Source organism: Megascapheus bottae, chromosome 25 (assembly GCF_031878675.1).
Source record: "Megascapheus bottae isolate mThoBot1 chromosome 25, mThoBot2.hap1, whole genome shotgun sequence".
Classification (NCBI taxonomy): Eukaryota; Metazoa; Chordata; class Mammalia; order Rodentia; family Geomyidae; genus Megascapheus; species Megascapheus bottae.
The window spans coordinates 21,800,080-21,815,360 of NC_143533.1; the positions used below are offsets into that span (position 1 = coordinate 21,800,080).

General features: G+C 42.5%; 1 protein-coding gene across 3 annotated transcripts in view; it reads left to right on the forward strand.

Moving 5' to 3' along the window:
* Positions 1 to 15,116, forward strand: part of Ttbk2 (tau tubulin kinase 2) — a 55,347-nt gene extending 40,231 nt beyond the window's left edge. For all 3 annotated transcript variants that reach the window (XM_090318531.1, XM_090318530.1, XM_090318529.1), the window contains exons 10-16: positions 8 to 165; positions 1,116 to 1,332; positions 2,316 to 2,527; positions 4,171 to 4,750; positions 6,143 to 7,419; positions 9,474 to 9,949; positions 11,721 to 15,116. In XM_090318531.1, coding sequence (XP_090174657.1) covers positions 8 to 165; positions 1,116 to 1,332; positions 2,316 to 2,527; positions 4,171 to 4,750; positions 6,143 to 7,419; positions 9,474 to 9,924 — 2,895 coding nt within the window. In that variant the 3' untranslated portion in view covers positions 9,925 to 9,949; positions 11,721 to 15,116. The remainder of the gene's footprint in view (positions 1 to 7; positions 166 to 1,115; positions 1,333 to 2,315; positions 2,528 to 4,170; positions 4,751 to 6,142; positions 7,420 to 9,473; positions 9,950 to 11,720) is intronic.
* The last annotated feature ends 165 nt before the right edge of the window (positions 15,117 to 15,281 follow it).

Below are 15,281 nucleotides of genomic sequence, written 5' to 3' on the forward strand. Positions count from 1 at the left end.
GGTTTAGCTTCTTACATCCGTGTTTGACAGCAGTATGAAGACCTTTGGAGTCACTGAGACCGATCCTTTTGACTGGGAGAAGACTGGAACTGATGGCTCCCTAGCCACCACCACCACCTCAACCACTCCTCAGTTACACACACGCCTGACCCCAGCTGCCATCGGGTATGCCTCGTGTGTGTGTGTGTGTGTGTGTGTGTGTGTGTGTGTGTGTGTGTGTGTGTGTGCGCGCGCACTGTTACTGGAACTTGAACTCAAGGCCTGATGCTCTTCTTTGGCTTTCCTGCCGGAGGCTTGTGCCTATAATTCTGGCTGCAATTGATGGAAACATCTTAGAAAATAGACCAGATGTGCCTGACTTCCAAAGTGACTGTCACACAAGAGTTATTGTGTTACAATTTGAATTTTTAAAATGGAAAGTTCTGAATTCTCAAATTTTACTCATTTTTATTATAGAATGGCATGAGTTTTTAACTTTTCCAAAAAAAAAAAAAAAGTTTGACAGAAATACCTCTTGCAAGGCATTGGTGGCTCACACCTATAAATCCTAGTTACTCAGGAGACTGAGAGCTTGAGGATTGTAGTTCAAAGCCAACCAGAGCAGGAAAGGTGGTAAAATTCTTTTTTTTTTTTTTTTGCCAGTCCTGGGCTTGAGCTCAGGGCCTGAACACTGTCCTTGGACTTTCTCAAGGCTAGAGCTCTACCACTTGAGCCTCAGCACCACTTCTGGCTATTTTTTTCTATGAATGTGGTACTGAGGAATCGAACCCGGGTCTTCGTGCATGCTAGGGAAGCACTTTAACCACTAGACCAAACTCCCGGCCCAAGGTGGTAAAATTCTTATCTCCAAATAACTAGCAAAAAGCCAGAAGTAGAGCTGTGGTTCAAATGATAGAACACTACCCTTGAGCAAAAACGCCTAGGGACACTGGGCAAGCTCTGGTTTCAAGACCCAAGACCCACAAGAAGCAAAAGAAAACAAACAAAAATAATCCTCTTAATAATATATAGCTTTCCCTTAAACCTAGAAGGAAATGTCAGATAGTTTCAAATAATTTTTGATTCGCATCTTCTAGTGCTCCATGGTTTGTTTGTTTTTCTTGTATCACTTTTAGAATTGCCAATGCCACTCCCATCCCTGGAGACTTGCTTCGAGAAAATACAGATGAGGTATTTCCAGATGAACAGCTTAGTGATGGAGAGAATGGCATCCCTGTTGCTGTATCACCAGACAAATTGCCTGGATCACTAGGCCACCCTCGTCCCCAGGAGAAGGACGTCTGGGAGGAGATGGATGCCAACAAGAATAAGATCAAATTTGGAATGTGTAAGGTGTGTATTTCTTGCATATAAGTCATATCATTCCATGTGTACTTACTTTTCTCTTACTGTTACAGAAAAATATATGATTCTCAGTTTTGAGCGTAAAATTGATAATACATTGTATTGCTACTGATTTTAAACATGCTTCTTGTCGAGACATACCAACTATTAACACTGGCCACTTACTTAGGTAGAACTATATAAAAATGTCCTTTTCGGGGCTAAGAGAATGGCTCGGGTCAGAGGGCTCTACCCAGTAAGCCCTGAATTCAGTCTCCAGTATTAAAACAAAAAGAACAAGTAGATAATTCAGCTGAATACACACATATATAATACTGCACATTTGCTGAAGCATCTGAGAATGGATTGTAAATACGATTCTTCATTATGTAGCCTCCAAAAAATGGAAACATTATACCCATTACGAAACTCTGATACTTGAGCCAAGCCCTTTTTGCTTTTGTTAATTTTTGAGTCTGCTGGGATGATAGGACACACTACCACATGCAATGTTTTATTGTTGAGATGGAGTCTCAAAAACTTTTACTGGGTCAAGAGTTTGGCCTAGTGATAGAGCGCTTGCCTAGCATGCATGAAGACCCGGATTCAATTCCTCGGTACCACATACATAGAAAAAAGCCAGAAGTGGTGCTGAGGCTTACGTGGTAGAGCTCTAGCCTGGAGAAAGTCCAAGGACAGGCTCTGAGCTCAAGCCCCAGGACTGGCAAAAAAAAAAAACAAAACCAAAAAAACCTTTTTACTGAGGATGACCTTGAAATAAGATCTTCCCAATCTCCTGCTCCCATTTTCATATCTCTTAATGTTATTTTCATGTTTTTCTTCTCCTTGTAGTAATTTTTGACCGTGTCTTCTATGTAATCTGAATACCCAATCCTCAGAAAAGAGGTGAATCTGAAAGTCTTCAGTGATTTCTTGCATGTATGGTACCTGGAGTGCTTTTCCTCTCCTGGTTTCATTTTATATTTTTTTAGGCTGCTACTGAGGAAGAGAACAGCCATGGTCATGTGAATGGTGTCCTCAATGCACCAAGCCTCGGTTCACCCATTCGTGTGCGGTCAGAGGTTACTCAGCCTGACAGGGATGTTCCGTTGGTACGAAAGTTACGTTCCATCCACAGCTTTGAGCTGGAGAAACGCCTGACACTGGAGCCAAAGCCAGACACTGACAAGTTTCTTGAAACCTGGTATGAATCATCTTTCTTTCTTTTTTAAAGCTTCTAATGTTATTATTGTGGTTGTCACCTCTAGTAGGAAAGTGTTCCAAATAAGAAATTCTTGCACTTTTTCAATATTTACTTCATTCTCATTTTGTCCATATTTCCAGTTATCCTTGGTTTTAGTTCTCCTCATAATACCACCATTTGATTACATACCTTTTGCTGTGAAGGAGCTAACTTTGTAAAGCTAGGTGCAGTTAAAAAGAATTTTTGCAGGGACCTAATTTGTAAGGTGATCTCTTCTAAACAATGTGGTAGAATTTGAGAAGGCATGATAAGAATAGCATGAGGCTGCCAGGAGTTTGGCCTAGTGGTAGAGTGCTTGCCTAGCATGCATGAAGACTCGGGTTCAATTCCTGAGTACCACATACATGGAAAAAATCCAGAAGTGGTGCTGTGGCTCAAGTGGTAGAGCTCTAGCCTTGAGAAAGTCTAAGGACAGTGCTCAGGACCTGAGCTCAAGGCCAGGACTGGCAAAAAAAAAAAAAAAAAGAATAGCATGAGGCAGAAAGTAAGGGAATGCTTGAAGAGAAAAGTAACCCATACATAAAAGGCTTTTCAATTTAGTGAGTAACCTATGAGGAAGGTATAGTGGGGAAATATACAGCAACACGCTTCTCATTCTTATCCTCTAGATCTCAGAATCTACCAAGAGAGTAGGAAAGACAAACATTTTAGAGACCTATACATAAATACTATAATGACTCCTTGTAGCTTATATTCAGTGAACAAATGCTGGTAACACATAACAAATGCTGGTAACAGAAGACAGAGATGGAACTTCAAGAAGACCTTGCACCACCAGGCACCTGTGGCTCACACTGGTAATCCTAGCTACTCAGGAGGCTGAGGTCTGAGGATCAAAGCCAGCCTAGGCACAAAAGCCTATGAGACTCTTATCTCCAGTTAACCACCAGAAAACCGGAAGTGGCATTGTAACTCAAAGTGGTAGAGCCTTAGCCTTGAGCTGAAGAGCTCAGGGACAGCGCCCAGGCCCAGAGTTCAAGTCCCACTACCAATCAGCAAACAAACAAAAGAAAAAAAAGGGGAAGAATTTGCAATGTGACTGCCAAAGTCTTAAGTCTTATGCTCTGTTAGTAGTCATAGCCTTCACTGGTGTATTTCTGGTAGCTATTATTGACAATGGAGGATCATAGGTTTGATGGTACAGTTCCCTAAGACAGTTTAGCCACTTATGGCCTGTCTTCTTTCCCTGGTACATTCCTCCACACATGGTAGTCATTCTGTCTTGTACTTATAAGCATGTGTACGTCTTGGTATTGTCATAAGAATGGACATTTGGAATCATAGTTAAGATGGGAGTGCAAAAAGGACAAAAGCTTAATTTGGCAGAGAACTGGCCTAACACACAAAGGAATTAAATAGGGTACACGCTGAGAAAAGAGCTGGCCTCAGTCTTACAAAGCAGAATTATGGCTTATACATTGTTACACATTGTTAGTTCTGTGCAACTTGCTTTATGCTTTGTCCATACCTTTTAATTTTTATTTTTGTGTGTCTAGTAATTTTCAATGGAACTTAAAGGTTATAGGTTATGGAATAAATGTTCTCCTAGGGACAGTGAAATAACTTCTCTCCATTTCCTTAAGCCTGGAGAAAATGCAGAAAGATCCCAGTGTGGGAAAGGAATCTCTTCTCCCAGCTCTGCTTCATAAGCCTTGCGCTCCGGGTGTGCCCCGCGCCGACCACATCTGGCACTATGATGAAGAGTACCTTCCAGATGCCTCCAAGCCTGCCTCTGCCAATACCCCTGAGCAGGTGGATGCAGGTGGCAGCAACGGGTTTGTAGCTGTCAACCTGAGCTCTTGCAAGCAGGAGGTTGATTCCAAAGAGTGGGTGATTGTGGACAAAGAACAAGACCTTCAGGATTTCAGGACAAATGAGGCTTTAGGCCATAAAACAACTGGAAGCCCTTCTGATGAGGAGCCTGAGGTGCTGCAGGTTCTGGAGGAAACACCTCAAGAAGAAAAGCTCCAAGTAGGTCCTTGGGCAGAACATAATCCCCTAAGGAAGGAAACCTCAGGTGTGGTCTTAGCGCTCTCTGTGGATTGCCCTGCTGCTTCAGAACCATACACAGATAGGTTAGACCTACAAACCGCAGCCGGTCAGTTCACTGCAGTGACACCCACGAGTCCCATGGAGGCGCAAGCAGAAGGACCCCTGACAGCGGTAAGAGATTCGTTATTCTCCTTCTTCTGCTCAGGGTGCAGTTAAGGAAAGATTGATAATCGATCTGCTAAGAACCTCAGTAGAGGCCTAATTTGGCAAATGGGGAAAGGAAGGAGGTAAGGGGTGAAATCCATTCTCAATGGTGGCTTGCTTATGGCTTTTAGTACTAGTAAAGAATTTTAGTACTGCAAGTTTTTGTAATTGCAAACCCCAGTAAATGTATAGGAAGAGAAAAAGGAATTCATACATTTTATTTACTTGAGTCTTGAGTCTTGGGATATTTTGTTTCATTCACTTTTGTCATCAAGATTGCTATTCTCCCCACCCTTCCCTGCACTCCCCTCCTCCCTGTTTGTCCTGCCTGTTCACACAGGCTGACAGTGTAACACTGTGGTCAGCATTTGAAGGGACCTAGTGGTAGAGTGCTTGCCCAGCATACACGAAAACCTGAGTTCAAGCCCAGGGACTTGCAAAAACAAAAAAAATCTTTTAGCTAGGCTAAAAGGGCTCACACCTGTAATCCTAGCTGGAAGCTGAAATATGACGATCATGGTTCAAAGCCAGTCTGGGCACTAAAGTCCATGAGACTCTTGTTTCCAATTAAACACTAGAAAACTGGAAGTGGTTCTGTGGCTCAAGGGGTAGGGCAATAGCCTTGAGCTGAAGAACTCAGGGACTGTGCCCAGACCCAGAGTTCCAGCCCCATGATCCTGCCCCCCCCCCAAAATGAATATAAAATAATAATTTTCTTTCTTCCCAGCCATCTAGTTCTTTCTATTGCCACCTATTTGGCAAATCTCGCAGAAATCAAAAAGCAAAGAGCTAAGATGATGCAGTATGTGGAAATCAGTCTTCCAGGGCATGGAACATGCTAAATGAAGGAAGCTCTGGGGTGAACCAAGAAGGAGGCCAGCGTTCTGCACAGCCCCTTAGTGGAGAGCTTGAGTACCATCATCTTTATTAGATTGCTTATTCTTATCATGAGCTAGACAGACCTGATCAACATGGATGTTTTTTAAAAATTAGAAGCAAGGTGCTAGTAGAGAGGCTCATGCCCATAAGCCTGGCTATTCAGGAGTCTGAGATCTGAGGATCATGGTTCAAAGCCAGCTGGAAAAGGAGAAGTCTGTGAGACTTCTATCTTAAAAAACAAAAACAAAACAAAACAAAACAAAAAACATTAGAAAACTAGAAGTAGAACTGTGGCTCAAAGTGGTGGAGTGCTAGCCTTGAGCAAAAAACAGCTCAAGGATAACACTGAGGTCCTGAGTTCAAGCCACACAACTGACCTCTTCCCTCACTCCCCCCCCCAAAAAAAATGGAATTAGAAGTCTCAGATCACATCTTGATTCATATTGCACATAATCACATTAAAATGTTTTTTTTTTCCAGATTACAATTCCTAGACCCTCTGTGGCATCAACACAATCAACTTCAGGAAGCTTTCACTATGGTCAGCAGCCAGAGAAAAAAGATCTGCAGCCCCTGGAGCCCTCCGCGGAGCTCTCTTCTCCAAGGGAGAACCTCTCTGGCTTGGTTGTGACTGAGGGCGGCGAAGCTCCCGATGGAGGAAGCAGAATGGATTTAGGACTTCAGATAGAACACGTTGCCAATGAGTTGCTACCCAATGTCAGAGACAGTGACAGATCTCAAGACCTGGGACCAAAAGACCTTCCTGACCATGATAGACTTGTTGGGAAAGAATCCGAGACTCTCCCTGGAGAAACTGAAGAGAAAAGCATTCTAGGGTCCGATAATGAAGAGGAAAAGTTAAGTAAAGGGCAGCAATGTGTTGAGGTCTCTTTCCTAGGAGATTTGGCAACTGGGGAAAGGGATCATTCAGCTACTACTGAACCTCTTGATGTGACAAAGACACAGACTTTTAGTGTAGTGCCAAACCAAGACAAAAATCATGAAATAATGAAGCTTCTGGCAATTGGAACTTCAGAAATTTCTCCTAGAGTCATTGACGCACATGCTGAAGGACAGATGGGCCAGGTGGCAGCAGTGCAAGCATGCAGGCCGTCCAAGGATCAGGACATCAAGAGTGAAGATTCCCCCCGGCGCCAGGGAGAGCTGACTACCTTTGTGCACCCTGAGGGTAAGAAAGAGAAAATTGCCCCTAGAAATGGAGAACTATATCACTGTGTTTCTGAGAACGAGAATGAACGTGGTCCCCCAACCCGGAAAGATGTGGTGAGGTCATCTTTTATAACTAGACATAGCCGAATCCCTATTTTAGCACAAGAAATAGACTCAACGTTTGAATCATCCTCTGTAGTGTCTGCAAAGGAAAAGCTCCTCCAGAAGAAAGCATACCAACCAGACCTGGTCAAACTTCTGGTAGAGAAAAGGCAATTCAAGTCTTTCCTGGGTGACCTCTCAAGTGCCTCGGATAAGTTGCTGGAGGAGAAACTAGCTGCTGTTCCTGTTCCCTTTTCAGAGGAGGAAGTCTTCACTCCCTTTTCCAGACTGGCAGTGGATCCTCACTTGAGTAGGTCAGCTGAAGATAGCTTTCTGTCACCCATCATCTCCCAGTCTAGAAAGAGCAAGATTCCAAGGCCCGTTTCCTGGGTGAACACTGATCAAGTCGGTAGTTCAGCTTCATCTCAGTTTCTGCCTCGACCGCCACCAGGAAAACCACCTACGAGGCCCGGAGTAGAAGCCAGGTAATGCTCTCTGCTCTCCCTGTCTTTTGAGTATAAATTATTGTGAGAGGTCAGTGATAGCATTTCTTTTTTGGCTTTTGAACATGTCTACTGAACTACATTTCTGAGCCCTTTTTTAGCAGATGAAGGTTAATTCCTGTGTTTTCATTTTTTTTAATTGTAAGATATAACTTACTCATATTTGCTGGTACTAGTCAGACTTGAACTCAGAGCCTACATGCTGTCCCTTAGCTCTTTTTGCTCATCTGGTTCTCTGCCACTTGAGCCACAGCTCCACTTCCAGCTTTTTGCTGGATAAGGAAGATAAGAGTCTCACGGACTTTCCTGTCCCAGCTGGCTTTGAACCATGATTATTCTCAGATCTCAGCCTCCTATGTAGCTGGGATTATAACCATGAGCCACTGGTACTCAGGAGATTTTTTAAATTTTATCTTATTTGTAGTATTTGCGTATGAATTCAGGGTTTTATACCCTATTGTTTTTACTTTTTGTTTTGAGGTAGGGTCTCACTAATTTTGTCTTGGCTAGCTTCATGTGCCTCATACTCCTTTCTCTACCACCTGTGAAACTGAGATTATGGATGTGTGCCACTACACCCAGCTAGATTTCACAAAGTTTATCAGTAGGTATAGTGTGAATTTTTTTCAAAGTAATTAGTGGTATCAATATTGTTTTTCCATAGAGACACAAGACTTAATGCTCTGTTCAGTTCTTTTGCCTATTCCTTTCCTATATTTTATTTATTAGAGTTTTATTAATGATGGGCTCCTAAAGAGCAGCACATTATTTAGTATTGCCATTGTAGTTGATAGAACACCTTTGTATCATTTCTGTCTTATTTGATTTTTTTTTTTTTGCCAGTACTCAGGGCCTGAGCACTTTTTGCCAGTACTCAGGGCCTGAGCACTGTCCTTGGGCTTTCTCAAAGGTAAAGCTCTACCACTTGAGCCACAGCACCACTTCCAGCTTTTTCTGTGTATGTGGTACCGAAGAATCGAACCCCAGTCTTTGCGCATGTGAGGCAGGCACTCTACCATTAGGCCAAACTTCTGACCCCTCTTCCTTGCTTCTTGCACTAAACCAGAAGGGCACTGGAGGCCGAGGAAGCCCTGTGGCCTGCATGACCGCTCCCTGGACCTCCGTGCTTGGGTTCCTGCTCCCTTGCAACGGAAGAGCAGTTGTTCCCCACACCCACCCTACAGACAGGGTCAGAAAAAAACCCTGGGTATTTTTTTTTGGAAATTATTAAATGAGGTTTAAATATATTTTCATCTCTAGTTCCTATTGCTGGCTAATGTAGTAAATAGGAAAGACTTAGTTGGTGAGATGTAATGTTTAGAGAATTAGTGTCCTGGCAGCCTTTACCCCAGTATGTTCTGTCGTATGTGCTGACTTGCTGGGGATAATTCATTGAGTGAATCCTAAACTTAGAAAGGCAAACATGCCATAGAAGGGAGGGCCCGTCATCACCTGGGCTTCTGCAGGACAGCAATCATCTGAGTACTTGTTTAGCTAGCTAGCACTGTGATACATTGTGCTCCCGTTGAATGCTAAGAATTGGGGAGGACTTGTGATCCAGGCACTGGGGAGGAGAAACAGGAGTCTGGTGAGTTTGAGACCAGCCTGGCGACATAGCAAAGCCTTCTTCAAAACAAACCAGAGGGGCCAGGATTGTGGCCTAGTGGTTGAGTGCTTTTCTAGCATGCATGAAGACCCCAGTTCAATTCCTTAGTTCCACATACACAGAAAAAGCCAGAAGGGTGCTGAGGCTCAAGTGGTAGAGCTCTAGCATCGAGAAAATCCAAGGACAGTGCTCAGGCCCTGAGCTCAAGCCCAGGACTGGTGGGGGGAAAAAAAAAAACAGAAAGGAGGGGGAGGGAGGAAGAAATTAAGCTATGAGATATTAGTTTGTCATCTAGGGAAGTACGCGAAAGAGTAACTATGTATGCTGTTCGTGTATTTTCTGTAGTGAAGTACACATTGTGTGTTATGAGGGCAGTTAGACACACCTGGAGTGAATTAAATGAAAGTAATTTTCTTGTCTTGTTTTGAAGGCTGCGCAGATATAAAGTCCTAGGGAGCAGTAACTCTGACTCAGACCTTTTCTCCCGCCTGGCCCAAATTCTTCAAAACGGTTCTCAGAAGTCCCGAAGCACTGCTCAATGCAAGAGCCCAGGCTCTCCCCACAACCCACAGACACCGCCCAAGAGCCCTGCCGCCCCCCGAAGGAGCCCCAGCGCCTCTCCCAGAAGCTCATCCTTGCCTCGCACATCCAGTTCCTCTCCATCCAGGTCTGGACGGCCCCACCATGACCAGAGGAGTTCCTCTCCACATCTGGGGAGAAGCAAGTCACCTCCCAGCCACTCCGGATCCTCCTCCTCCAGGAGGTCCTGCCAGCAGGAGCACTGCAAGCCCAGCAAGAACAGCCCCAAAGGACCCAGCAGCCTCCACCACCACTCGGCCAGCTCCAAAACCCCTCCAGGGAGGAGCAAGCTCAGCAGATAGGAGCCATGCAGCATCTCGGGGAAAGGTGTGAGATCTTGATCTTCCTCCTAACCTGATGCATGTGTGTGCTGTGTGGTTAAAACACTCAGTGTCAATCTTCTCTTTCAACAGAAAGTCACACGATCAATTATTTATGAGAAGACATAACTATGACACAAGGAATCACCCAGTGCAGGCAGCAGGCAGGTCAGGAGTCAGTGTCTGCATAGGAAGGGCAGTCCAGCAAAACCTACTAGAAGAGGGAGAGACTTGTTAGGGGACTCTCATTATCTACCTTCAAAACAAAAGTGTTAAGGGACGGAATTGGGGTTTCCTCTAATTTCGTAAGCCTGTATGCAAATACTGTACAGCAGAAGTGTTTGTTATTTTCATTCAAAACTTCTCAACCTTGGAGAGTCATTGCTCAGATATTAGAAGCCTGTTGCCAGGAAACCAGTGCCCATGTTTAATTGGCCTGTGCATTTAGTGTTTTGAGCGTCTTTCCTTTGCCTTATTCTTAGTGTCCTTTCTGGATTTTACTTTTTTTTTGAGTTCATGTTCTTTCCTGATTCAGTCTGACTTTTTTAAACTGGATTCTAACAGGCATGCTGTGATTGTCGAGTCCACCCACCTTCCTTTAGTCCTTTAGTAGTTTTCTTTGGAGCAACAATTTTAACCCAGTACTTTTTGTCATAAAAACTGAGGGTCTAAGGTAAAGAAAAATACAACTAGGTTTCTTGCAGGCTTTACGTAGGGCGAGAGGAACAGAAAATGAGGGAATGGCCTTCAAGATAGAAGAACCCCCTTCACTCTGCTCCTTTCCTCCATGTGGGAGGAGACTGGGGAGAGGAGACTGACTGCTTCCTCAAGTCTTCTAGGTGCCAGCTATTTCTAATACCAACCTCCAAGGTGGTACTAGGAAAGCACACCACTTTGGAATGTGACTTTACTTTTAGAGATGTAGAAAGAAATTGGGTATGTTACTAATGCTTAATAATCTTCACTCGAACTTTGTATTTTATATACTTAGCCATTAAGAAATGAATATCTGGGAAACAAGTTTAGGCTATTTATTTTTATTTTAATGTTTTGTTACCTGCCTCCTCTGTTTAATAGTTGGGCTTCTTGGCCTGATTTCCATGTAATCTCAATTTATAAAGATATGATGAAGACCATATTTGTTCTAATCTGCTAACAAAAATCAGGCAAAATTAAAGAATAGCAGACTTTTGAAATGAGCTCTTTTATACTCTGTATTTTTGTGTTATAAAGACCTTTATAAGGTCAGCTAAATTTGTCTGCTTGCTGTTGAAATTTGCCTTCTAGCAAACATCTGTGCTTTTTGTTTGACCTTGTGTTTGCTGCCAAATCCAGTACTGTTGAATTGGGGAAGAAAAAAAAAGGAAGATATTTGTTCCTTTACCCAGTGAACATATTCTAATGCTGCATCAAAGCTGCCCTGGAGCTGCACTGAAACTTAACTTGTTCTCTTTATGTGTTAAGGCTTTTAACAAACTCAAAACACTATATTGAGACCTATAAGGTCTCCCATAAGAAATGTAGCATAGTATGGAATCTTCATTTCTCTCCGTTTCAAGCACCACAGAGGAGGAATGCAGTAGATGAGGTGTATTTACTGTTTAGTTAAAGCAACTGTAATGTTGGAAGACAGATCCTTCTGTATTATATTGTATAATTGTTGCTATAACACTATTTGCATGTCTTCATGGTATATTATATAAATATTTATAAATATATAGAAGAGACATATGCTTATATTAAACTCATCCTTTCTCATTCTCCATTTGTAATTTCAGGATCACAGATGGTGAAATTCCTTTTCTCTTGTGTGCCTCCCGTACACTTAGGCTTTGCCTATCTTCATTTTCTGAAAACATGTCCTTGGCGTGTAACAGCTCAGATTGTTCATGCCTGACCTGTGTAAAATGCCAGGGTTGGCAGTCTTTAACCAGCCAAGAAAAGATGTTTCATTTTCATCCTACAAAGACTTTAATAGGGGAAAAAATGACTGGGACATGCTTGTGTTACTGGTTCCAAGATTCATCACGAGAGTCAACAGAGTTCTGTCTTTAAGATTAGAGTCAATAGATGAGGATAATAATCACGGTCTGACATCAACTGATTTTTAAAACATTTTTCCAAAGGTTACTTTCCTCTTTTGATCACTTTTTTTGGAGGAGTAGACTAGGGTTGAGGGAATCAGACATGTTCTTCTTTCTCTGTTAAGTTAACTAAATTAACACACTGACTTCTCTAGTCAGAAATGTGCTTCATAATAACCAACAGAAAAAACTGCTGAGGCCACAGCTATGCACTGTGGGTATCTGTTTCTCAGTGGCATCTTGCTGCTGGTACTCAGAAACCAAGGCGATGACAACATGGCCACTGGATGTTTTCTTTCTTCGTTTCTTCCCCATTCCTCCCAACTTTTCCATGTGTCGCCTCCTTTTCTAAGTGACATGAACAACACTCATCAAGATCCAGAGATAGCTTCCTTCTGTGAGAATATTTTATTTTGCATGTAGGGAAGAAAAGTTAACCAAAGATGTTTCTGCTCTGATACTTTTAAAATAAAATAGAACTTATTATATCTTATGGATCAATAGGTCATTTCTAAGTATTGTCATTATATAAAGAGATTTACCTTATAGTTTTGAAAAGTATAGTTGGTGCTTTTGGATATTACATGTCTCTCAGGCTGAAAGTATAAGTTGGAAGCAACTTCTACTTTTAAGAAAATAGAAACAAGCACTTTGGCAAAGATTTTGTCTTTATTTTATTGTAAAATATGATACAGAGAACAGGTAGGGGTTTTTTAAGTTTTTTTGTTTATTTTGGGGGTTTTAGTGATGGCATAGTTGAGATTCAGTCACACTTTACCATATAAACTTAAGCCAATTTGATTATTTTATGGCCATTAGCAGTGTATATAGCTACACTATACTGAAAGTAGTATGGGGCAAGGTTAAAATTACCTTTTGAGAAAACAAGCTCCTGGTTTTTCCTATGGGAACCTTAAGGGTGGTTACCTGCTTACGTTTGCCTTTGACCTCCTCGTCTAGCCTGTGGTGGGATTCCCTAGGTGGAGCCAAAAATGGAAATGCCCTTTAGTGTTCCTCCTGCAGTAAGCTGCTATCCCTCCTCAGTCTATGAATTGGTTGAAATACTTAAACCCCACCTAGTAATTTTGCACAGCTTAAGGATGTTTACCTTTAAATAGATAATGAAGAAAAACAGCATCATATCTCATTCCAAGTGAGAAGACTGCAAGTCTCCCTAAATCCTAAGTGGTCAGGTGGTCGTTGGTAAACCATGGTGCGGGTAGATTTAACATTAAGTTGCAAGTTATGTAGTGAATTTGGGGGGGGGGGAGTTGCCAAGCTAATCAAGCCCTAAATAAGTTACAAAAAGACAACTGAGACGACCCACTGTCATCTTCATCCACTTTCTCTCATTTCCTTGCCTACTTCTTTCAGTGTTGTACACTGAGTCAGGATTGTGGATGTGTAGTTCCTCTGTTTGCTTCTAGCCTGGGCTGGGAACTGAGGCCCTCAGGCAGCACCAGAAACTCCTTCCTCACCACAGATTCCTACATGATGTTTCTGTACTAACCTCAATTGCACAAGAAACAAAGCATACATGGTGCGTGTGCTATGAACTCAGACACAGGTAGAGCCAGAAGGAGGGTTTTGAGTGGTTTGTTTTTTTTTTTCATGCAGTACCTTACAATTTAAAGTAGATGCTTTTTTTTTCCCTCAAGACCAAACAGCTTTACATTCCTAATCTTAACAGAGGATTTGATGATAAGAGAAACAGGATTTTGAGTTCTAGTGGCTAAGGAAAGCAAAATGAAATGTGTCTTCTCTGCCTATTTGTTCATAGATGACCTAGACTTAGCTTTTTTTTTTGATATTTCAAAACCTTATATTACCTTATGTCTACCAAAACATGGCGTTTCTTCTGTCATGTTCATACAGTTCATCCAAGTTTTTGCATTTACTCATTGAAAATCTGCTATTTCAGTTTTTATACATTTTATCACTAGTGTATTGGAACTTTGCTTCTGGGAGGAGAAAACCTGTGTTTCTGAGGCAATAATGTGACTGACATCAGCTGATTCTGCAGACACTATTAACTGAATAGCTACTTCATCTAGGATTTACTTTTTAAAAATTAGTCCTTCTGTCTGTCAACATATACCCATGTTCAGAAAACACTATGGCACATAGTTAGATCTCAAGGAGCGAGGCAGTTCTGGGACTCTGACCGTACAGGAGATGGAATGCCAAGTGGTTGACCTCACTGTAGGGTGTCCCTGGCAGATGTGAACAGAATAGAAACACAATGTGTAATTGGCTACTCTCTATTTTAGCCATTTACTAGGTAGGATTCTTTTAAAAAACAACTCTGGAGAGCCTTCAGAATCTAGTGAGATGTGCATGGAGGTTCCTACAGTTTGTTGGTGCTTGAGGATCTCCACCCACTTGAGAGCTCCCTGGCTCGACATGGCTCCATGAGACAGTTTCTGGTTCTCTTCATTGCCCGCCATTGCTTATACAATGGGGAAGCTTCGTTAATCTCCTGGAGCACATTTTGACCAGAAAACTAATGTGGCTCGGTCACCTTTGAGGTGGCACACAAAGAAATCAGAATTATTAGTCAGTGGTTTGAGTGTTTCTTTGGCCTTACGGACACATGGAGCAGAAGTGAAGCTCTTCCTTTCACTGCCATGTGCACGTGGACAGGTTTCTGTTTCCGGTGTAGTTGGCAGGGGTAGGATGGGCACAGTCCGTACCCGGTTGGTGCCAACGTGGCTCCCAGATGCCCTTGAGAACAGAACAGGTGTGGCAGATCTTGAGCCTATGGAGCTACAGAATTTGCTCACAGTGGATGGGAAATTTACCTCCTTTTATTAGTTTAATATTGCTTTAAATTGGTATATAAATATTCACTCACCCCCATTTTAAAACCCCGAGTAAACCAAGTTTTACAGAAACAATGCTTGCCATAGGATGCTTTTTTTTCCTGCTTATAATACCGTTTCGATCTGTCGAGATGTCATCACAGCCCTTGGCTATTCCTGGTCTCTCTCTAGGTGTCCTTTACTCAACACATGGAGTAAACAAGCCCACCAGAGCAGAGCTTGATAGTTATTTGAAGAAACTTTCCAGGCAGGGAAGTGCTTTGGGACTTTTTTCTTATTAAACTATTCACCAGACAGAGAAATTAGATCACTTAGGAAGTTTTCTGAAATTCAAAGATAGGAAGATAAGGAAATAAGACATGGGCTACTGGGGGCTTGGAAAGAGGTGGACAGAGGAAATACCTGCGTCCTGTGAGCCCGACCCCTTCACCCT